Raw genomic sequence first — 23895 nt, 5'->3', positions numbered from 1 at the left:
AGCAGGCAGCCCTGAAATATGGACAGCAGGGCAGCATCATCAGGGAGTACAGCTCAACTGAAGGCTGACGGAGGGCAGGCAGGGACTGAGTCAAGGGCTCGATGGGACAAGAATGTTTCAAACAGAAGCGGCACTTGAAGCAAAGGCCTAGAGAAAACGCCGCCCCTACCCTGCGCCAACCTCCAGGTAATGTGCTGCTAGGAGGACAGCAGGAGGCCAGTGTTCTGCATCTTTTTAAAGTATTACCTGGCTCAAAAATGACTGCAAGTTAAAGTGAGAAAAATTAACCAAATATTTTAATTGCATAATTTAGGGTAACTGAAATCTGCCAAAGCCCCTTGCTGAATGCAGTCGCCATATTCACGAGTTGGATGATTAAGCATGCAGAGACCATGCGCTGACGAACAAGAAAATGTGCCAAGTCTGCAATGGACATTTCCCTCAAAGAAAAACCATCTTTGTTGTCTTTTACTTTTATTTATCTTTGCCACTCCGTTACATTTCTATTAAACTGTTGCTGGGCTGAGGATTTTCAAATTTGCTTTCTTGGCAGAAATTTCCCTGCGTGAAAATCCTCAGTAATGATAAACCCAAAGGGAAAAAAAAAAACCAAAGGAAAATTCCGTACTTACAGCTACAACCGCTTCGGCAACGCCGGTCAGCACAGCCGGCCGCAGAGAATGAAGCAAAATTTTACTTTCCAGTAAAACAAAGAGCAGCAGGGTTGCGCAATTTTCAGGACCCAAGTTCATTAACAGGGTGCTAAAGTCGGCTCCACTAGAAAAAAGCAGAGAAAAAAAGATGGTTGAGCTATTTTTAAGGCATTTTTAAGATGTTCTCATTATTTTCTATGTATTAAGGGATTAAAAACCTAGTATTACTTTCAAGTTCTGACTTAGCTACCACTGAAAATTAATATTTAATAAGCTAGAAGGGGAGGTTAAAGAGAAACTTTACTTAAATCACAGCCAATTCTCAAATTTTAGTAATGTTCAGACAAAGAAGAATTAGCTAAATAAATTCTTCCAATGAAATAACATATTGTACGTTAAGATTATATAATACATTATATAGTATTATATTTATGATGTATATTTATTTATACGACACTTTCTAGTAATCTACAAAGCACTCCACACTCCAGTTATACTACAGATTCCCTGGTCCTCCCAACAAGCCAAGCTGGAAAATTCACTCATTCAACCAACAATTTGAGTAGCAGGCATACTTCTGAACTAAACGGGTGGGCGAGGGTGAGAGGCAGACGACGGGAGTCCTCCCTCCAGCCACCCCTGCAGCGTCCTTGGTGTGCCCCATAGTGAGGGCCTCATCACCAGGCAGCTCTCAGGCCGCCCTCACACAACTTGTGCAGCACGTGACATCATTACTCACATCCCGCAAGCTCTTACAAGCATTCTGCTCCAAGTGAATAAACAAGTCATTTACATGCCCTTAATTACCTTAGTGGCAAAGGTGTAGAAACTGGTTGGGATAATATCAATGCATCATGGACTGATAACTTCAAAGGGGAGGGGAAAAAAAGAAACAAATCAATTTTGAAGTGAAAATATTGGGATCAAGGATAAAACAGGGGGGGAAGGGTAAAATGGAAACCAGTTTAATATGTACACAGATATATTTTCTTTTTTTTTAAACTGGGTAAATATAAAATCATGTACTTTATTTTTAATTGTTTTAATTAGGGGCTCATACAACTCTTATCACAATCCATACATATATCAATAGTGTAAAGCACATCTGTACGTTCATTGCCCTCATCATTTTCAAAACATTTGCTCTCCACTTAAGCCCTTTGCATCAGGTCCTCATTTTTCCCCTCCCTCCCTGATCCCCCCTCCCTCATGAGCCCTTGATAATTTATAAATTATTACTTTGTCCTATCTTGCCCTGTCCGATGTCTCCCTTCACCCACTTTTCTGCTCTCAGTCCCCCAGAGAGGAGGTCACATGTAGATCCTTGTAATCGGTTCCCTCTTTCCAACCCACTCTCCCTCTCCCTCCCAGTATCGCCACTCACATCACTGGCCCTAAAGGGATCATCTGCCCTGGATTCCCTGTGTTTCTAGTTCCTATCTGTATCAGTGTACATCCTCTGGTCTAGCCAGACTTGCAAAGTAGAATTCAGATCATGATAGTGGGGAGGAAGCATTGAGGAACTAGAGGAATGTTGTCCTTGACTGGCTCATCTCCTCCCCTAGACCCCTCTGCAAGGGGATCTCCAGTGGCCTACAAATGGGCTTTGGGTCTCCACTCTGCACTCCCCCTCTCATTCACTATGGTAAGATTTTTTGTTCTGATTATGCCTCACACGTAGATTCCTTCGACACCTCGTGATTGCACAGACTGGCTTGCTTCTTCCATGTAGGCTTTGTTGCTTCTGAGCTAGATGGCCACTTGTTTACCTTCAAGCCTTTAAGACCCCAGACGCTACACGGGCACCATCAGCTTCCTTCGTCACATTTGCTTATGCACGCATTTGTCCTCAGCGATCCTATCATGGAGGTGTGCAGCCAATGATGTTATTTTTTGTTCTTTGATGCCTGATAACTAATCGCTTCAGCACCTAGTGATCACACAGGCTGGTGTGTTCTTCCATGTGGGCTTTGTTGCTTCTGAGCTAAATGGCCACTTGTTCACCTTCAAGTCTTTAAGACCCCAGACACTATCTCTTTTGATAGCCGGGCACCATCAGCTTTCTTCGCCACATTTGCTTATGCTCCCATTTGTCTTCAGCGATCCTATCATGGAGGTGTGCAGCCAATGATATGATTTTTTGTTCTTTGATGCCTGATAACTGATCCCTTCAGGACCACTCGATCACACAGGCTGGTGCGTTCTTCCATGTGGGCTTTGTTGCTTCTGAGCGAGATGGCCGCTTGTTTACTCTCAAGCTTTTAAGACCCCAGATGCTATATCTTTTGATAGCCGGGCACCATCAGCTTTCTTCACCACATTTGCTAATTCACCCACTTTGTCTTCAGCGGTTGTGTCGGGAAGGTGAGCATCATAGAACACCAATTTAATAGAAGACAGTACTTGAGTGGAGGTCCAATGTCCTTCTGCTACCTTAATACTAAACCTATAAATATAGGCACATAGATCTATTTCACAAATATATTTTCAAAACATGTGCATGTTGTCACAAGTGGTGTGCTTGTGTAGCTCTGTCGGATGTATCTCCCCAGAGGTGTTTATTAGTTCTTTTAACCAAATGGTTAATTCAAATAAATGTTCACTCAATTCACTGGTTAAAACACAGCTGTTTAAAATTAGTCAAATTACTGCTTTTTAAAAGCCTCAAATTCATTTCCTTAACAGGCTGGAATGCACTTGGCAATTGCTTCCTATGTGCCGAGGCTTGTGCTGAGTTCGGTCAAAATTAACAGTATTTGACTTAATCCTTCCATATTACATATGTTTATTATGTTCCAGGAAACAAAATTTAAATAGCCTTCCCCTATAGATCAGTGGTACTAAAAAATGCCAGTCCATGGCCCACTGCCAGTTAGTAAATTGTTTCTGGCCCAGGAAAATACCATATAAAGAGCAGCCATTTACAAATTTCTATGGCTCCCTGACACCGCTACCACATCCATGCACGCAATCAGCAGGCATGACTTTGAGCGGGTTTAGGCCTGCACACGTCCGCACTGTACTCAGTGATAGTGAGTTGGCCTAAGTTCTACTGGTGTTTGGAAAACAAGGAAACTGGTCCTAAACCAGAAATAGACCACTTCACCCTTTTACCCCAACTACCACACATTTCAGATTCAATATTTATTAGGTGCTCCAATATTAAGAGTATGCCCATAATTCTGGGCTTGCATTTTCAGAATCAATGACAGAAAGGCCAAGTATGGACTACTCACAATAATGCCATGAAACATAGGCAATAATTATTGCAGTTCTGGGTAAGGTCTCAAAATCAGCACAAAAGAATGCTGAGCAAAGAAATAAAAATGGGAAATTCAAGTACTTTAAGAATGTATAATGTTCTCAAACCCAAGGAGCTAAAAATCCACTCCATATACACAGCGAATGCCCTCCCCAGGCAGACCCCGTGGTTTACCTGTACAAGAATTCTTGGTCCTTGTGGTGAAGGAAAAGGAATATTTTGCATAAAATGTGAAATGTGCCTGGAAAAAAATATGAAATAAAAATCACAATCTTAATTTAGTAATTTGATTTTTAACACAGCAAATAATTCTTTCAATTATTTTTCATCCAAAATCTGACAAAGCTGTTTACCTAAAGCTTATCTTCCACAAATGAGTTGACTTAATTAATGTCAAACAGTATTCATGCCTCTAAATTTCTAAACTAAAATGTGCACTTCCTGAGTAAACACCTATAGTCACAATTAAATTTATATTAGTATTCCTTATTCTCTCCAGGAAAATAAGAGTAACACCACTATTTTCATGAAAAAAACCAGTAAAGGGAAGCACAGGAATTAATACTATGAATAGTATTTATCCCCAAATCTACGTTTGTAACTTCTACTCAGACCATTCACCTTCTCTATTTCTGCTCTTAGAAAACTGTCTGTTAGCTTTCTCTGGACTTTATGGAGCTCTTCTTATGAGGCAGTAAAATACAGTGTTATTCCAACAGCGAAGAGGTGAATATTGATTTTCATTTTCACAAAACAATCACAGAACCTAATTCTTTAATGTTAAATTTCACTTCAGCTAAAAGATAAATCTATACATAAAATAAAAGTCACTAAACTGCAATTTCAGGAATACAACATAAGAGTTGACACTAAATAGGCATGGCAAGTAGTAACATCTGTCTACTCACACTTTACTATTTTTAAAGAACATGATTTCAACTCATTCAGATAATTACTCCCATCTTATCCACTAGGCTACTGGGTTTTTTATGGCATTCTATAATGTAAAACTTGTATATATTCTAGAAAAATCTGTGATTACAACCATTATATTCCTTAAAGCCCATGATGCCTATTGGATTTGCTCGCAGGGTCCGTAAACAAGAACCACTGAGCCACAAGAAAGCTGAAAACATGCGGCTCAAAAGAGAAAAGTGGCTCCATATATGTATTTTGGTGATTATTAAAGATGCCCGATGGCACAGGGAATGATCAACCAAGGGGAAAACACGCAGATTCTGTTAATGCTAAAGCCACAGACCTATTTTCCTCTCGGTTATTAGCTAAAGAACAGGAAGGGGAGCACACACAATAGTCGAGTTCCCTCCTGGGCTGAGTTCTCAAAAGATTACTTGTGACCGTTCTCCTCCCCACTCGTCAATTTTTAAGTTCCCCGTCAAGGCCTCCGGAGGAAGGGAAAGCTAGTAAAAAGCGAGCAATGACTCTTCCCTTTCAACTGTGCTGCCAATGCCAAAAGTTCAGTCAACAGTGAAATGTATATTTATACATCATTTCTCTCCACCAGACATCTCTTTCATCATTATACATACTTTTCAATGGGAAGAGGATGTGGTCCAGACACAGAAAGTTTGTAGATAAACATAAGAAACTTTTTAAAGGCTTCAAAAAAGGGCCAGTGTGAGAGTAAACAAATGCATTTATTTGAATTGATGGATTTGGAGACCACTTTTCTCTCCACAGGTGTCAACAGGCCCAGTTGCATCAGCTGTTTCTCTGCGAGAAGCTCCCGAGAGTAAGGTTCATAGAACTGGATGGCTGCACCATACACCTAACAAAACCAAAGAACTCAAGTTACAGAGCTGGGGCGGGCTTGCCTGCTCTCGAAAGTTAAGCTCTCTTACTACGCAAGACACATCTGCTCAGGGTGCACATGACAAAGAGAAAACAAAATGACAATTCTAGAGTTATTCAGGTCTTGATGCAAATCCTGCATTTTTTCCACCGAGACACACATTTCAGCATAGGTCGTAAGCAAGGTCCCCTCCTTTTGTAATTGGCTTCCATCCTTAACGATGCTGTGAATTTTCTACCTCAATCATTATTGTATAACAATTTTTTAAACTTGAGATAAGCAATTTATAAAATGGAATTCTATGAGTTTTTTGAAATTTTCGGATTCTAATGAAAGTTACCTTTTCACAGTTTTAGTTCCTGCTCTTTCAAGGGCAACTAGGAAAATTACATTCTTTTCATTTTTCTATAAACATTTTGAAGCCCTTAGTATTTACTTTGGCAACGAAACATCCTGATCAGATAGAAGAGCTAGAAAACAGCTTTAGCAAATTAGATGTACATAGACACTCGAGAGTCCAAGGAGCACCATGGTTACACATTCGGCCGCTAACTACAAGTTCAGTAGTTGAAAACAACCTGCCACTCCTTGGGAGAAAGATGGGGCTTTCTACTCCCCGCTGCAGTGAAGCCTGGAAAGCTCAGTGGGGCAGTTCTACTCTGTCCTGTAGGGTGGCTCTGAGTCAGCACCCACGCGATGGCTGTGAGCCTGGTTTGGTGGGAGAGGGGCTGGTTGACTCAATCTCTACGGGGACGCCATTTTCTTCTTGATCATCCTATTACTCATTTCTCCTCTTACCAAGGAAGATCATGATAGAAAATTTTTTAGTAGTGATTTCATAATAGCTTTTTTGTTTTAATCATTTTATTGGGGATTCGTACAACTCATCACAAACCATACATACATCCATTGTGTCAAACACATTTGTACATTTGTTGCCCTCATCATTCTCAAAACATTTGCTTTCCTCTTGAGCCCTTGGTATCTGCTCATTTTCCCACTCCCTCCTTACTCCCTCGATAATTTATAAATTATTATTTTGTAATATCTTACATTGTCCGACGTCTCCCTTCACCCACTTTTCTGTTGTACGTCCCCCAGGGAGGGGGTTATATATAGATCCTTGTAAACAGCTCCCCCTTTCTACCCCACTCTCCCTCCAAACTCTCGGTATCACCCCTCTCACCACTGCTCCTGAAGGGATTATCTGTCCTGGATTCCCTGTTTCCAGGTCCTATCTGCACCAGTGTACATCCTCTGGTCTAGCTGGATTTGTAAGGCAGAATTGAGATCATGATAGTGGGGGGAGGCGGGGAAAGAAACATTGAAGAACTAAAGGAAAGTTGCATGTTTCAAGAATCACACCAGCCGGTGCGATCACGAGGTGCCAAAGGAACCAGGTATAAGGCATCATGCAAAAAAAAAAAAAAGAATATGTGTGTGTGTGTGTGTGTATATGTGTGTGTGTGTGTGTGTGTGTATATACCACATTGAATGAAGGGGGAAGTGCAGAGTGGAGACCCAAGGCCCAAGTGTCGGCCACTGGAGATCCCCTCATAGGGGGGTTTGGGAGAGGAGATGGGTCAGTCCGGGTGCAAGGTAGTACCGACGAAGAGCACAGCTTTCCCCCAGATCCTGGCTGCTTCCTCCCCCCAACTACCATGATCCGAATTCTACCTTGCAGGGCCGGATAGGGCAGAGGTTGTACACTGGTACATATGAGGGCTGGAGGCACAGGGAATCCAGGGTGGATGATACCTCCAGGACCAGGGGTGTGAGGGGCAATGCTGGGAGAGTGTAGGGTGAGTGGGTTGGAAAGGGGGAACTGATTGCGGGGATCCACATGTGACCTCCTCCCTGGGAGAGGGACGGCAGAGAAGGGGGGGAAGGGAGACTCCGGATAGAGCAAGATATGACAAAATAATGATGTGTAAATTGCAAGGAGCACGTGAGGGAGGGGGTAGCGGGGAGGGAGGGGAAAAAAAAGGAGGACCTGATGCAGGGGGCTTAGGTGGAGAGCAAATGCTTTGAGAATGATTGGGGCGGGGAATGTATGGATGTGCTTTATACAATTGATGTATGTATATGTATGGACTGTGATAAGAGTTGTATGAGCCCCTAATAAAACGTTTAAAAAAAAAAAAAAGAAAGTTGCATGTTTCATTGCTGCTTACGCTGCACCCTGACTGGCTCGTCTCCTCCCCGAGACCCTTCTGTAAGGGGATGTCCAGTTGCCAACAGATGAGCTCTGGGTCTCCACTCCACACTCCCCCTAATTCATAATGATATGATTTTTTTTGTTCTGGGTTTTTTTGATGCCTGATACCTGATCCTATCGACACCTTGTGATCACACAGGCTGGTGTGCTTCTTCCATGTGGGCTTTGTTGCTTCTCAGTTAGATAGCCGCTTATTTATCTTCAAGCCTTTAAGACCCCAGATGCTATATCTTTCGATAGCCAGGCACCATCAACTTTCTTCACCACATTTGCTTACGTCATCAACAATTGTGTTGAGAAGGTGAGCATCATGCACTGCCAGTTTACTAGAACAAAGTGTTCTTGCACTGAGGGAATACTTGAGTGGAGACCCAATGTCCACCTGTTACCTTAATACTACACCTGTAGATACAGGCACATAGATCTATTTCCCCATCCTCATACATAAATATATTTACATATGTACATGCCTATATTTAGACCTCTATAAATGCCCTTTGCCTCCTAGCTCTCTCCTCTATTTCCTTTGACTTTCCTCTTGTCCCACTATCATGTTCAGCTTTCATTAGGGTTTCAGTAATTCCTCTCAGTTACATTGTGCTTGATCAATCTCTACCAGGCCTCTTACACACTCCTCACCACTGATTTTGGATCACTTGTTCCCTTGTCCCTGGGTTTGTTCATGATAGAATTTAACCTTTGACAGTCAAACATATTTTAGAAACTGACAAACCAATCTTCAATAGGAAAAACACGATGCTGTATTTTAGCAAAAACAGCACATCTTTTTATACTTTTGCTAACACTGTAATTCAAGAGCCCCGTCGCTGCAAAGTATCATTAGTGAGTGAAGTTTGAAAGCATGTACGTCCTTGATGGCCAGAGCCAGCACATGCACAAAACTGAAAAATGGCATGTGTACTTCTCTCCTCCCAAACTGGCATATTCCTAACAAGCATCGGGACTAGGAAAGGGTGTTTCTAACAGTGCCTCCCTTCAGGCATATGAGCACAAGACTGGGTATCAGTAGGTCTTCTTCCCATGGCTCCTCATGCCACATCATCTTAGAAATTCTGGCCTTGTGTTGGCAATCCCAACTGTGCTAGCCTCCCACTCTGACAATTTGATGATGCTTGAGCCCCAGTGATCTGTAAGGAGCCTCGATGGCAGTGTGCCTACGCACTGGGCTGCTAACTAGAAAGTCGGCAATCTGAATCTGCCCGGTGCTCCCCGGGACCAAGATGGGTCAGTGTGATTCTGTAAAGATGTGCAGCCTCAGAAAGCCTGTGGAGCACTTCCGCTCGGTCCAGACAGGGCTGCTATGAATTGGAATTACTCAACTGAAACGGTTGGCTTTGGAGGGGTTTGGGCTGTATTATTTGACAGTTTTTGGTGCCCTATTCTTGGTAATTTATTGTTTACTTCACCAATGCCTTCTCTGCTGCTTAAATCACTGACTGAATTTTTAAAGAAAATTTTTCATTTCTAGACATGTGATTCTTTTCTAATTTGTCTTTTTCATTTTTAAAATTACTTATTCTTTCCTAAATGTTTTTCATAATGCTCATAGGTCCTGGCTCTTTTTTTTTTTAACACTGTCTATATTGCCTTTCTATCCATTTCAATGTCTCTGAAGGTCCAATGTATCTTTTTCGTGTACCCACTAATTCTTTCTATAATACCTATCTATGTCTTCTGTTATCATAAGCTCATCCTGTCTGGGGTTAAGGGTATCTCTCTAGAGACACTTCAATTAGCTTCAGTAGAAGCTACTAGGGATGAGAGCATCAATTTTCATAATACCAAATTTCATGTTAAATTCTCAACTTGGGCATAAAAGTAAAATTTAAATCAAAATCTACTGTATCCAAATAACCCTACACACAAATGAAACAGAGCATTGTGTGGAATAAAAACATGGCAAAAAAAGTAAATTAAAACCTATGTAATAGGTAAAAAGAGGCAAAAACATACCTTTTCGGCAGAGGAGCCTGTCAGTACAAACGTGGAAAAGACTGGTAGTGGGTATTTAGTTTGGGGATCCCAGCATTCAATAGTAGCTCCCATAGGAAGGCAGAAGAGAGGTACAGATTCTGAGAGTGGAAATGACTCATAGTCATCTTCTGGATATCTAAAAATTAAACCTTTTGGAGAGAAAGGAAGTTGCTAAATTTTTAAAATGTGACTTTACATAAATTATATGATACAGGTTAAGAGGGTATTTTAACAACAAATTTAATGGAACTATTTATGTGTGGGATTTTAAACTTAATTTTTCTCCCGTCATATTAGGATTTTTTTTTTTAATGAATTCTTATTTTTAACTAGCTGGTAACACAGAAATACATGAAATTCACTGGTCAAGACCTTATTCAACAGGACAATCCATCTGAAGTAGTTTCTTGTACATACTGTCAGCGCTTCGGGAGAATGCTATGAAGCCTCCGGGTTAAAGTATGGACATTTCAACAATGGATGGTTAGACTTCAGAAAAAACTCTGGGAAGGGACAAGTGTGCCAAGGCAACAGAAGTTACTACAGCCCAAAGTCCATCCTGAGAGCTCAGCAGTGTCAGAGGCAGCAACACGAGGCATGGACGAGACAGAGATCTCGGCAACGGAATGCAGTGTACAGATGGCTCAGAGGCCCCCGGGCAAAGCCCATAGCAAAGTCCTTGAGAATAAGGCAGGACATGGCACAGTGAGCCGGCTTCTAACATTTCCAATATGCAGACCATTTCTAACTTAGACAATTAACGTCGACGGCAGAATCTGAGGCCAGATTCCATCTCCAAAACTCTTTATCCTAAATGCGTGTGTCTCCTAGCACATAACTGAGTATTTTCACAAAGCTGTTTTCGGGGCTCTTTTTAAAATTAGCATCTTCTCTCTAGCCACCCCTCATAAAAGCTAAAAAGTAACATCATTCAACACATTACATTATTAACGTCTCTCATTTTAAAACTACAATAAAATCATTTATTAGCTAATCATCCCCTTTATTTTCATATCATAAACTCGCTGGTTGGACTCGTTAATAGGAATGGCCTTATGACAACAGTCGAGGTTCCCCAGATATGACTTTGCCTCGCTCTCCTGAATTAAAGCCTTGCTTCAGAGAACTGGGAACAATCAGAAGTCATCGCACCGCATCTTTTCACACAGCAGTATTCCAGTATTGCTTCTGTTTACGACTGGAGCATACCTGCATTTTCAGTTTCCATCCCACCATACCAGTGGGATGGAGGAGTCACACTTTGATCTTTACAGCCCTCGACACTTTACTGTGCGGTAAGAGTGTGGCGACAGATTTCTCACACACTTCGGGGCAGGAAAGTCGCAGAGGCCCTCCTCTCCTCCACATAACTGCTTCTTTGCAACATGGGAGAAAGGAAGCAAGTCCACCTTTCATGGCAAGTGACATGTGCTTTCAAATCAGACACACAGAGATAAAAGAAGGAAATAGAAGAAGTAAAGATCTAGTTTGACACCTTTGCAATTGCCAAAACACCAAGAGCTCAGAGGAAGCACTTTCTCCATTGGCTTGTTAAGTCTACTAGTGCACACCGAGCCTGACTGCATATTCCACTTAGGCTTGCTTCAATAAAAGTTAACCAAACAGCATGTGCTTGTGTGTGTAGGGTCATACTAGTACATCTTGCAGGATTTAATATATTTATAAAATTCATGCTTTCATATCCTAAAAGCTATGCCAGTACTACGGATAGATTACTCCCTCCAACTGTATAATAAATAGCATAGTCTGTTTCCTCTAATATGTCCCAGAACGACACTCTTTTTAAAATGCACTCACCGGCTTTATATGCTATTGCGTTAGAGGCAGGCACAGACTTCTTATAACACAGATACACATTGGAGCCCCACTGTAAAATACAAATCAGGTTTAAAAAGAGAAAGGGGGGAAAGGGAGCAAAAAGAAATGTAGTTCACTGAATGTTTTCTAAAGGGAAGTCCATTTAATGCACATTTTACAGAACAGACTCTGCAGTATAAACTACAGAAAAGCCTGAAGAACATTTGTGAGAAAAGAAATACAGCTATGGTGCTTCAAAAAGTTGGACTATAGTTTGTGAGAGCATTTCCTGAAGTCACTTAAGAGGATGAATCCCTGTTGGAGAGCCAGCACCAGGTGGCCTGACCCCTGGAGCCCCAACGAGGGGGGCTGGGACCACAGGGCTGCAACCAAGTCCTCACCACCGCGGGCTACTCTTGTCTCCCTTGCCACACACGACATTGAGGCTAATAGTATTTTGACCTCAAGATATCATAAATAAACCTGACAAGATTATTAAAATTCATTATTAAAACCCTAGAAATAAAATGGGCATTTTAGGTTTTCTTCTCATTAGTCCTTTTAAAAAATGTGTATGCAGAAAGTCCATTTTAAAATAAAACCAAAATATGTGCAGAAATCCCCCACCAACTAACCTTGCAGTTGGCCTTAAAAAACACCACTGAAACCTCAAGACTAATAAACCTCCATGTAATACAACACAGGCAACATTAGAGAACATAGTAACAAAAATATTCTGAGCTTAAAAAGTATCCCTTTTTTAAATAAAATTATTCTAACTCATCAGATAGCTAAGGATTTACAGTTTATGAATCATAAGCGATAGGTATAAATAATAAAAAGTCATGAAACATAAAACTAGAAACTAATAAATTCTACACCCAAATCCCATAATATATATTTATAAATGTGTCTGTGTATTTTCATGTAAAGGTGAAAATAAAGCAATTTTATTCTTACCATTCCACAATTTAAGTTTTTGTCAACTTTGCAGAACGTGTGAGGAGGGGTCTCTCCTTTGCTGGTTACAATAACGCATATATCGGTTACAGCCAAAGAATTCTGGGGCCGACTCCGAGAAGCCCTTCGGTACGTGATAAAGATTCTCTGTGAAGTAGCTGAACTATTGTTGACATTGGCACAGCGACCATAGGGTGTGGCTTGGATCACTTCGCATCCTGGAATAAGCCTCTCTTTCCCTTCATATAGAACTCTGCATGTCAGGGAGGAAGAAAATATATAACACAGAGATAGGCAAATCATTTCAGATTAATGCTGGCTTACGCCTTTTAAAAACACTCTTTTGATCTCTCCTATTTGTCTTCCTTCCACATGTTAATTATACACCAAGACTGAAATTATTACTTTGTGTATTATAAATTTTCAACAACTTTTTCAAATGCGAGAATGTACCATAATTGTAAAAAGTATAAATAAAACACAACACTTGAAATTTTTTGTTCTTCTTTATAGGAAGCTGGTGAGGAAAAAAAAATCCTCACGACTTCATCAAGTATTCAGGTGTTTTTGCAAATATGCCTTCCATGACGCCATCAAAATTTTATCTCCAAAAATCCCATGACTGAGAAATATGTCGCACCGTTGAAATAAAATTTAATATGTGCATCAAAATATCTTAAAATACATTATCTAAATAACCAGTAACCAACTGGATGGCTTTTTAAAAAGTCCTGAGACAATTGGGAAAATATGAGCATATGATACCTGGGGATAATGCTATATTATCTTTAATCTGTTATTAAGAAATTAATAGCTTTAATTTTAAAGTATGATAAAATGGCTATGTTAACGAGAGCCCTTACCTTTTGGAAATACATCCTGAAGACTATGAGTAACATGTTTATTTGCTTTGAAATAAGTTAATGCACAGAGCATAGGCAAAATCAAAGAACAGGCTGAATAGTTAATAATTGTTGAAGCTTTATGATGGTTACAGAGGTCAGCAGACCATTAATACAACTCTGCATAATTTTTTTAATGTTTTCCATAGTAAAATATTTTCAAATTTATCAGAAAAAGGGACGCTTCTAAAAAATATTAAAAATAAAAAGTAACCACTTTATGTCTCAGAACAGCCTTAGTTATAACTACTTAAATTTTAGTTTAAAAATCTAGCATGTGACTAACGTAAAGGTGTTATACTACATAAAGAAGATACAATATAAGAAAACAAATGAATCGGGCGACCCCTATGAAAGGGTTGTTCGACCCCCAAAGGGGTCATGACCCACAGGTTGAGAACTGCTGAACAGGCATTAAATGATTTTTCAAAAGCAAAAAAGTAAAGAAAACAAGGGAGAGCGCGCAAACTGCTCAATACACTACAGAGAAATTAAGACAACTTTAACAACAAAACATTAACAATGAGATGTAAAAGATCTAAGAGAGTAAGTAGCCTGTCGAAAATAAAACGTGCCTTAGTAGAACTCACCGACGTTTGTTTTTTTAACTGACCACTTGCAGTTGCCCTAGCTCAGAAACCCACAGGAAGTAGACAGAAGAATTATGGCTGATTGTTCAGTCAAACACAATTATATAATCAAAACATTCATTATACATAAACTATACCTATTTCCATTTTATCCTGATCTATTTCTAACATATCTCAGAAATGACATTCAGGATGATATCTCAGAATGACATTCAGGCAAAGGAGTTAAAGAACACACAGTGAACAGTGTTGCCATCACTGGTGTATCACCTTTTTGCCCCATTTACCTCATCTATACAATGTCCTGACCTTAGCAGACAGTTTTGCAGATATTTTGTGCTGACATGTAAAGACCTAAGACATGCTGAGTCCGACGAAAGTCGTAGTGCCTCTTACTATTGCTATCACTGTTCGAGGAGGAGCCCTGGTGGCTCGCAGGCTGCCTGCTGGGCTGCCGAATGCACTGTAAGCAACTCCCGCCCACCAGTGAGCTCGGCAGGAGAAAGATGACAGGAGACCTGACGTCAAAAGGGACCGGAGGAGAGAGATCTTCACAGAGAATAACAGATCATTTGATATGCCGTAGTGTATTCTAAGGCAATACAAGCTAACTGAACTTTAGGATATCTTCAGGACAAAACAGAAAATACAAAAATTCAGTATCAGAAAGCAAGTATGAGCTCAAAGTAAAGCAAGATAATAAGGAACTAAAATCAAGGTACATTACACGATTCAGCTCTGAATATATCTAGTCATAATTATATAAGTAATAATATAGATTTAACCCAAACCTTAGCCATAACTATATTCGACCAAAGGAGCCCTGGTAGCATTGGTTATGCATGGAGCTGCTAACCACAAGGTCAGCCGTTCAAGATAACCAGCTAAGGCTTTCTACTCCCATAGAGAGATACACTCTCAGAAACGCACAGGGGCAGTTCAACCCTGTCCTACAGTTGGCACCGACTCCATGTCGGTGAGATGTGGAGGAGCGCAGACTGAAGATGAGTGGATAAAAAGAAAATGAAGTCCTACCTTCTCAAACGCAAACTCACCGCCATCGAGCGCATCCCAAGTTGGAGTAACCTTGCAGAACAGGGTAGAACTGCCCCTACGAGCTTCCAAGACTCTAACTCTTTACACAAAGAGAAAGCCCTTTGCTCCCAGGGCAGCTGGTGGTTTCAATTGCTGACCACGGACGGGGTCAGCAGACCAATGTTTAACCACGAGGCCTACTTCTCAGAGCACATACTTAAAAATAGGAACGTAAATAAAATATTAGCTAGTGCTTAATTTACTATTTTAATTTAATCCAAATTCTACACATTTTACATGTAATGATTCATGGACAGAAATGCTATAAAGTAGATACAATTACCTATTTTACGTATGGATTGTAATAAGAGTTGTACGAGCCCCCAATAAAATGATGGGTTTTTAAATTATCTATTTACAAATAAAGCAGCACAGATCAATTGAGCATATTGGGGGGGGGGGGGCTTCAAAAGGTTCATGGAAAAAAATCATTATCTTTAAATTCCATTTCCAGTTTTTGAAGTCCCCTCAGATTACCATATGTCACGCTGCTAGAAGCAGAAGAAAGTCTTTGAAGAAGTGATTGCCCTCAGGAAGCTAGATTCAGAGCTGGAGAGAGGCAGGATAGGGACTCCTAGCAAAGGGCTAAGGAGCCCTGGCGGTATGGTGGTTAAGCAACTGGGTGCTAACCAAGAGGTCAGCAGTTCAAACCCATGAGGCACTCTGTGGAGAAAGATCGGATCCTCTGCCTCTGTAAAGACTGCAGCCTTGGAAACACTCCAGGGCAGTTCTCTGTCCTGTAGGATCGACATCAACCGTCATGCAGAAGCAACCAGAGGGCAGCAGGTTGGCATTTCTGATCAGTGCCATCAGGAGAACCCTGGCGGTTCAAAGCTTCAGCTGTAACCCAAAGTTTAACTGTCTGCACCCACCAGCAGCTCCACAGAAAGCCCAGGTGATCGGTCCCTGAAAGCACACGGCCTAAAACTCTATCTGGCAGTTCTACGGTCATTTACAGAAGCCAGGCGTCGAACTCAACTTGAAAGCACGTAACAGTTACATGTCATTAAGAGTCTGAAGACGTCCCCACCCCCAGCCAGTCCTGAGGTTTGGGGGCTCGGCTCAAGGGGAGTCCCTCTGGGATTTGGGGGCACAGTGAATGGTGTGACCTTTTGCTGGGCATGCCTACACAGTAGCTATGCTGGGCCCCCTACGGTTCACCGTATGGGCTCCAATAAATTTCTTCCCTCATGCTTAAAAGAGAGAGAGAGTCATGAAGAATAAATTGACTTAGTAAACTACTTAAATGTCTTACTTTAATACTTAAAAATAGTCCACAAAGTTGGGAGAAAGGCAGGAATATAGAAAATCAAGATTTCTTTCTTATCAACCTCTAGTTCACTTCACTGGTCAGACAAAATGTTTCAATCATATTATTTCCTTGCTTAAAAGTCGTCACTGTCTCCTCATTCCCGACTACTTTCAATTCATGGTGCGTGTTGATTTCCGAGGTTCCTCACAAGATGGCTTCATTCTGTAACTACAACCTTTCTTTTCATTCTCTTATCAAGGCTCTTATTAAGGCTTCTAATGATCCTATGGTAAATTAATAACTTTATCTGTCAAGTACTACCAAAAATATGGAATGACCTTTTAAGTGCTAAGATCTTTGTCTCAATATTCTTTTGAAGGGAAATGAGTCAAGGATTCAAAGTACAAGAAACATGAATGTCTTACTGTAGCTTATATTTGATCTTTAAGTAACAAATAATACTAAAATTTCAACCGTTTAAAATTTCTCTGCCCAAATAGCTTTCCTTCCCTTCCTTCCCTACCGCAAGAGAAAAGAAGTGGCCATACCCGATGTCTATCAGAGGTGGCTTCTCTCTCCCCCTCTTGTAACAGAGGAAAAGCTCTGGGCTTTTCAGACTCCCGTAGTTCAGGTTTGCTTGGAGAGCTGACGGCGTGGCTTCGACACAGGTGTAGCCTTCAGGAACTTTCTCCCCAGCTGATGTGTTAATAACAGCAATGTCTGTAATTGGAGCTTTGGGTCCGGTGGACTTGGTATCTAAACGATTAATTTCTTGATCCAAAAGTGTTGATGTGTCTGTGAGGCCTGCTACAACAAAGTAGTCTGTCACTCTGGGCCCTTTATCTTCTAGCATGGCTACTACTGCTCCTAGGAGAGGAAAAGAGGGCATGGAGAGAGTTCAGAGTGAGTGTGCCAACCTGGCCAATAAACACATGTGGGATTAACTGGAGGGCAGAGAGATAGATGGCTCAGTGAACCTCGCCTTTCTATTTCTTGGGTTTCTTGCTTTCTGATGGTCAGACCAGGGTGCAGCTGCCTTAGCCAGTTCCCTTCTTCAGCTGGCCAAGCTCACTTCCTGCAAGACATCCCTGAGGAGAGGCCACATGGACCTACCCCAACGCAGCCCTGGGTGCTGCAGCAGCCGCATGTAGAGCCCTGCCAGCGCTGAGATGTTTACATGCTCACTGATTCGGCTTTCCTCCTACAGTAAGCATCATTGCATGTGTTTTATGAGACTGAGGAGGACTTTGTAGATTGGTGTTGGACATATGGGCTAATGTTGGACAGCACTGGGTTGGAATGCTTTCTTAATGTACAGTTACCCCTTATATAAAAATCTCTTATACAAAACTCTCTTTTATACGTTATGAGTTTCTGTAGATTTGCTTCCCTAGTTTACCTAGACTGACACAGGCATCAAGTAAACAAAGTGCTTTTATGTGGACACATTAGAATGAAAACATCTCTAAGTTAACAATGATCAACTCATGACCCACATTTTCCAGGTGAACTTACAATGAAATGACTATAGTCTGTAGGAGAAGTCTTCTTAGGCAGACTTCTTGTCCAATTTTCACTCCAAGAAGTAGACGTTTCCAGCCTCTAATCCTCTGGAAGGACCCAGGGCTCCTCTGAGGTACGTAAGGCTCTGTTAAAAACAATCAAGCTCTCAGAAAGGAGCTACGCTGCATTCCACGGAGCAAATTGCATGAATGATCATCTTATCATTTTAAACAACATTCTTTCAAGCTACAGAAGAATCCCTAGAGTTAAACGTCATAATAGAGCAATCAAATTGAATAATTAGTAGAGGTCTCACTCAGAAAAATTAAGGAAATGAATAATAAAATTAACTAAGCCAGCCTCTCAACAATTAGGAATCTTGTCTCTGATAAAATAGTTTACACAATACAAGTTAATTTAGGAACTACTAAATAGTTCATGTATGTGAAGGGGGTTTGAAAAGTTCCTGAATACAACAGAAGAAAGAACTAGGAGGCAAAGGGCATTTATAGAGGTTTAAATACAGGCATGTACATCTATAAATATATTTATATGTAACAATAGGGAAATAGATCTATGTAATATATTTATAGGTTTAGTATTAAGGTAGAAGACAGACATTGGGCCTCTACTCAAGTACTCCCTCAACACAAGAACACTTTGTTCTAATAAACTGGCATTCCTTGATGCTCACCTTCCCGAGACCATCGCTGAAGACAAAATGGGTGCATACGCAAATGTGATGAAGAAAGCTGATGGTGCCTGGCTATCAAAAGATGTAACGCCTGGGGTCTTAAAGGCTTGAAGATAAACAAGTGGCCATTTAGCTGAGAAGCAACAAAGTCCACATAAGAAGCACACCACCCTGTTTGTGATCATGAGGTGTTGATGGGATCAGGTACAGACATCAAAGACCCAGAACAAAGTCATATCATTGTGAATGAGGGGGAATGCAGAGTGGCGTCCCAAAGCCCATCTGTAGACAATTGGACATCCCTTACAGAAGGGTCACAAGGAAGAGACAAGCCAGCCAGGATGCAGTATAGCACTAAAGAAACATGCAACGCTCCTCTAGTTATTTAATGCTTCTTCCCCCCACTATCATGACCCCAAGTTCTACCTTACAAACCCAGGAGGGAGGGTAAACATGAGGAGCTGATACCAAGGGCTCAAGTAGAAACAAAATGTTTTTAAAATGATGATGGTAACAAATGTACAAATGTGCTTGACACAATGGATGGATGGATGGACTGTGAGAAGAGTTGTAAGAGCCCCCAATAAAATGATAAAAATAAATTAAAATAATATTTTTAAGTTCTGAATAGATTCCATTATCTTTTGATTCCTTTGTCCATAAATTTTTAAAGCTCCTTCAGAAATACTAGAGAGAACACAAGAACACAACAAACAAAGATAATACAATGCATAAAAATATGCATTTTAAGACAGGTACGACACTATAGAAACGTAGAGAACATGAATGTCCAAATCCTAATAATAACTTCTATAATCTCTAAACACAATTTTGGGTAAGTCACATCATGTCTCTAAAAGAAATTTTAAACATTTCTATGTATTGTATGCTTAAAAGAATGTTTTTAATCAAACACAAAAATCACTGTTTCTATATAACACAAAGAAAAATCCAAAAGGAATCTAAGAGAACATTACATTGATAATAGTATATAAAAGAATAAAATACATAGTAATATATATAATCAGGGAGGTAAGACTTATACACTAACAACTACAAAACACTATTGAAAGAAATTAAAAGATGACCTAAATACATGGAAAGACATCCTGTGTACACAGTGCCTGAAACACTTAAAAGTGTCGATACTACCCAAAGTGACTTAGAGACCTAATAAAATTAACAAAACCCCAATTTTTCTTTTAATAATGAAAAAGAGAACCTCAAATATGTACGTAATTGTAAGGGGATCCAAATAGCTACAGCAGTTTTGAAAAACAGGCAAATCCGAAGAGGGCCGGCTCATACATCCACACGACAGCTGCAGTAATCAAAACAGTGTCCTGCTACAATAAAAACAGACATGTGGACCAATGGAATCAAGTTAAGGATCTAGAAATAAATCTGTATGTGCATGTTTGATTGTCAACAAGAGTTTCAAGATTATTCGTCAGAAAGAGACTAGTCTCTTTAACAATAATGCTGGAACAACTGGATTTCCACATGCAAAACAATGAAGATGAATCATATCCAAATATTTACTCAAAATGAATCAAAAACCTACAAATAAGAAGATAAAACCATGAAACTCTTAGAGAAAAACATAGGGATAAAATTTCAGACCCTTAGATTCAGTGGTGAATTCTTAGATATAAGCACATGCAATGAAAGTGGGGCGGGAGGGACAGATTAACTGAACTCTATAAAAAGTTTAAAAGTTTATATATCAGTAGGCCATCCAAAAAGTAAAAAGGCAATCTACAATGTGGGAGAAAATACTTGCAAATCATACATGGTAAGGGTTAAAAATCCAGAATATATAAAGAACTCCTACAACTCAACAACAAAAGCTGAACCACTTAATTGTAAAATGGGCCAAGAACCTAAATAGCCCCCTCCCCTCATCAAAGATAAGCAGCCAGCAAGCAGAGTGAGGGACACTCAGCAACAGTCATCGCTGTTAGATGCAACCAAACCCGTTTCAACTCAGTCCATTGTTTTGCTTGCATCCAGTGATCCTGCTCCATTATTGCTCATGTTGTTCCCACTAACGCAACCCCTTGCCTTGAGGGCCTTCCTCTTTTCACTGGTCCTCTACTCTAAATCTATATCACATTCAAGGGTGGCATTTAAATCTCTGGTTATAATCCTGAGGTCTCTGTGGGTTTTTTGTTTCTTTCATGTATTTGGAAACTGTTAGTAGGTTCCAAATTCTGCTGTTAACACATAGGTAGCATTATTGTGCCCTCCTCCTGAGGAGGAGAAGCCCGGGTGGCACAATAGTTAAGCACTCAGCTAAGAAGCTAAAGGTTGGAGTTTCAAATCCAAGAGCTGCTGCATGACAGAAAGATGATGACTTCAGTAAAGATTACAGGCTTGGAAACCCTATGGGGCAGTTCTTCCCTATCCAGGAGGGTAGCTATGAGTCAGAATTAACTCCATGACACACAGTAACAACATGTCTGTCCTCCTGATCGATGGACCAAATATCATTATAAAAGCCATCTTCTTTATCCTGGACAAAAACAAGACCGTACTTAGACTTCTGAAGAAAAACGCAACATATTTACAAAACTTGGAGATGTAGTTTAAATAACTTATCTACTTTAAATAAATTGTATTTTTAAATGATGGATGAAATATTCTTCCAGAATCATTTCAAGCCACCTTACTGTTTAGAATGAGATACTTTTAAAAAGTGCTATTAGTTTCAATAGGACACTGTGTATATCGATTTTAATGTTTACACAATCGTTCTCAATATTTAAAAAACAAAAGTTCCCTAAAAGCTTCAAATATATCTCTGGCCCTTGGTGTTCCAAACCACACTAAAGGAATGGTGACTTTGTTTAAACGTTAAACAGTTTTATCAGAATTGTTTGCTACACATGAGCAATTTATGTTTGAGGTTTTGTGACTCCTATTACAAAGCTTTATCCATGTCAGCTGTGCTGGCTGCATCATGGAACCACAGAACTGAGAAAGTCAGTGATTTCAGATAAAATCAATCTCTCCCTCAATACAATGAAGTGTAATTCTCTGCTGTTGCACCTGCCACAGAAAGTCCTGTAAAGAAAGGTCACTGATGCCTCAAGGGGCTCGGCCGGGTTTGAGCCGTGGGAACTAGAGCACAGCTCAGCTTGTCAGCGCGCTCCAGTAAACTGCTGCCAACCGGACTGGACAGCGCCAGGACATCTTTTTTTTTTTTTAAGAGAAGCCAGAAATCCGAATTTTTATGTAAACCTCCAAGCTGGCAGCTAAAATTCTTAAGAGCAGAAAATCCAAATATAAAAGAGTAAGCAAGGCAATAGTCACATCAAAGGTTAAAAGACGAGAAGGGAACAGTCTCTAAGTGCCTGGTTTCACTGTTACAGCTCTACAATCCAGTGAAGCTGAGTGTCCAATGGATAGCATAAATGCACAGAGGGGAATGAAAACAGAAGTAATCCAAGTACCTTCCAGTACAGGATACGTGGGACGATGTTGGTAGTGGTGGATTTCACCTCTCAATCCTGACTCACATGAGCCCCATGTGACAGACAGTCAATGGAAGACACCGCAGGGTCTTCACAACTGTGACCTTTGGGGAAGTAGATCACCAAGTCTTTCTCCTGCAGAACCAATGGACGGCTTCAAACCAAAAACCTTCTGGTTAGCCGTCAAGTGTCTAACTGCTGAGCCTTCACGACTCCTTATTTTGAAAGGGCTCGTTCAGCAAAATGATAAAAGTACTTAAAAGAAATCTTGAGTTTTACTTGGAAGACTTATTTTTGGTAGTGGTGTGGGTATGAAAAAGAAATCCTGATAAGAGTTGTATGAGCCCCTAATAAAATGTAAAAAAAGAAAAGAAAATGATTAGGGCAGATGTACCGAATGTGCTTTATACAATTGATGTATGTATATGTATGGGTTGTGGTAAGAGTTGTATGAGCTCCTAATGAAATGTTTAAAAAAAGAAAAAGAAATCTACTGCCATCAATTCCAACTTATAATGACTCTATATAGGGTTTTCAAGGATGTAGATCTCTAAGGGAACAGAGAGTCTCAACTTGCTCCTGAGGAGCAGCCAGTGGGTCTGAACCACCTACCTTATGATAAGTACTTCCAAAAGTATTTTTTATATACTTCATGACTGAGCAATTGTTGGAAGTCTGAAAGTATTCTGTAGATACTTCATGACTGAGCAGTTGTTGGAAGGCAGAGTTCTTGCTACATTGGTTACATGGCATGGATAAGACAAGTGAGCATCCGTATGATGATGGACTGGAACCAAAGGTCACTATGTGAACTCATGGTTCTAACAAGCATACACAGAAATGCAATTTAATAACTTGGATTCAATAGGATCCTTGAACAGAAAAGCACATACATATAAAAAGTGATTAAATCAAAATTAGTTAACAGCAACAAATCTACGCTGACTCCTTAGTTTTAACAACTGTGCCAAGGTAATATAAGATGTTAACCATGGATGGTATACGGACATCAAGGGCGGGGGGGGAGGGAGGAGAAAGTCTGAGGGACAGGTTCCAGACACAAAGAGATTAAAATCTGAACATCAGACTGAGTGACAAGAAGAAAGGAAAATCTCTATAAAGAGACAGCAATGGAAACTACTTCCAAACAATTCATGCTTCAAAAGGAAGTCTATGGAAATCACAAAATATTTTTAACTCAGCAAAAAGAATGCAACAAAAGCAGAGCTGGAAAGAAAATTTTAAGTAATAAGCAGGAAAAAAGCAAGTTCTCAAATCAGTAAAATAAGGAACTAGGAAAATAAAACAAATCCAAAGAAAGAGAAGGATGGAAATGCTAAGAAAAGACACACGGAAAGAAATGAAACTGTTCCTGACCTGCAGACGTGTCTACGGAGAAAATTCAAGGAATCTACCAGATAAAAACTATATACAATAAATCCTGTAGTGGGTCAGGAACAATAACCAAAAAACTGATGCAAGGTATAATATTGGCAATATTTAAATATGGACTATACATTAATCTCAGAGGGTCGCTATGAGAATCAATGACAGTAAATTTGTTTTGTTTGTCTTAATATATATAAATATGCCTAATTTCGTAACATGCTTATTTTCTTAACTTTGATCACTGTATTTATTATATGCAACAATGAAAGCGTCTC

General features: G+C 40.2%; 1 protein-coding gene across 2 annotated transcripts in view; it reads right to left on the bottom strand.

Annotated features, from left to right (window-relative positions):
* Nucleotides 1-23895, bottom strand: part of DENND4C (DENN domain containing 4C) — a 109582-nt gene that overhangs the window by 59900 nt on the left and 25787 nt on the right. For both annotated transcript variants that reach the window (XM_075559979.1, XM_075559980.1), the window contains exons 2-10: nucleotides 18074-18206; nucleotides 17107-17425; nucleotides 12720-12972; nucleotides 11760-11829; nucleotides 9921-10090; nucleotides 5466-5704; nucleotides 4090-4156; nucleotides 1461-1519; nucleotides 633-777 (exon numbers count right to left, since the gene is read on the bottom strand). In XM_075559979.1, coding sequence (XP_075416094.1) covers nucleotides 633-777; nucleotides 1461-1519; nucleotides 4090-4156; nucleotides 5466-5704; nucleotides 9921-10090; nucleotides 11760-11829; nucleotides 12720-12972; nucleotides 17107-17411 — 1308 coding nt within the window. In that variant the 5' untranslated portion in view covers nucleotides 17412-17425; nucleotides 18074-18206. The remainder of the gene's footprint in view (nucleotides 1-632; nucleotides 778-1460; nucleotides 1520-4089; nucleotides 4157-5465; nucleotides 5705-9920; nucleotides 10091-11759; nucleotides 11830-12719; nucleotides 12973-17106; nucleotides 17426-18073; nucleotides 18207-23895) is intronic.

This window comes from Tenrec ecaudatus, chromosome 10 (genome assembly GCF_050624435.1).
Source record: "Tenrec ecaudatus isolate mTenEca1 chromosome 10, mTenEca1.hap1, whole genome shotgun sequence".
In the NCBI taxonomy this organism is placed as follows: domain Eukaryota; kingdom Metazoa; phylum Chordata; class Mammalia; order Afrosoricida; family Tenrecidae; genus Tenrec; species Tenrec ecaudatus.
The sequence above is the reverse complement of the archived record's forward strand: the minus strand, read 5'-3'. Positions and strand labels throughout refer to the sequence as shown.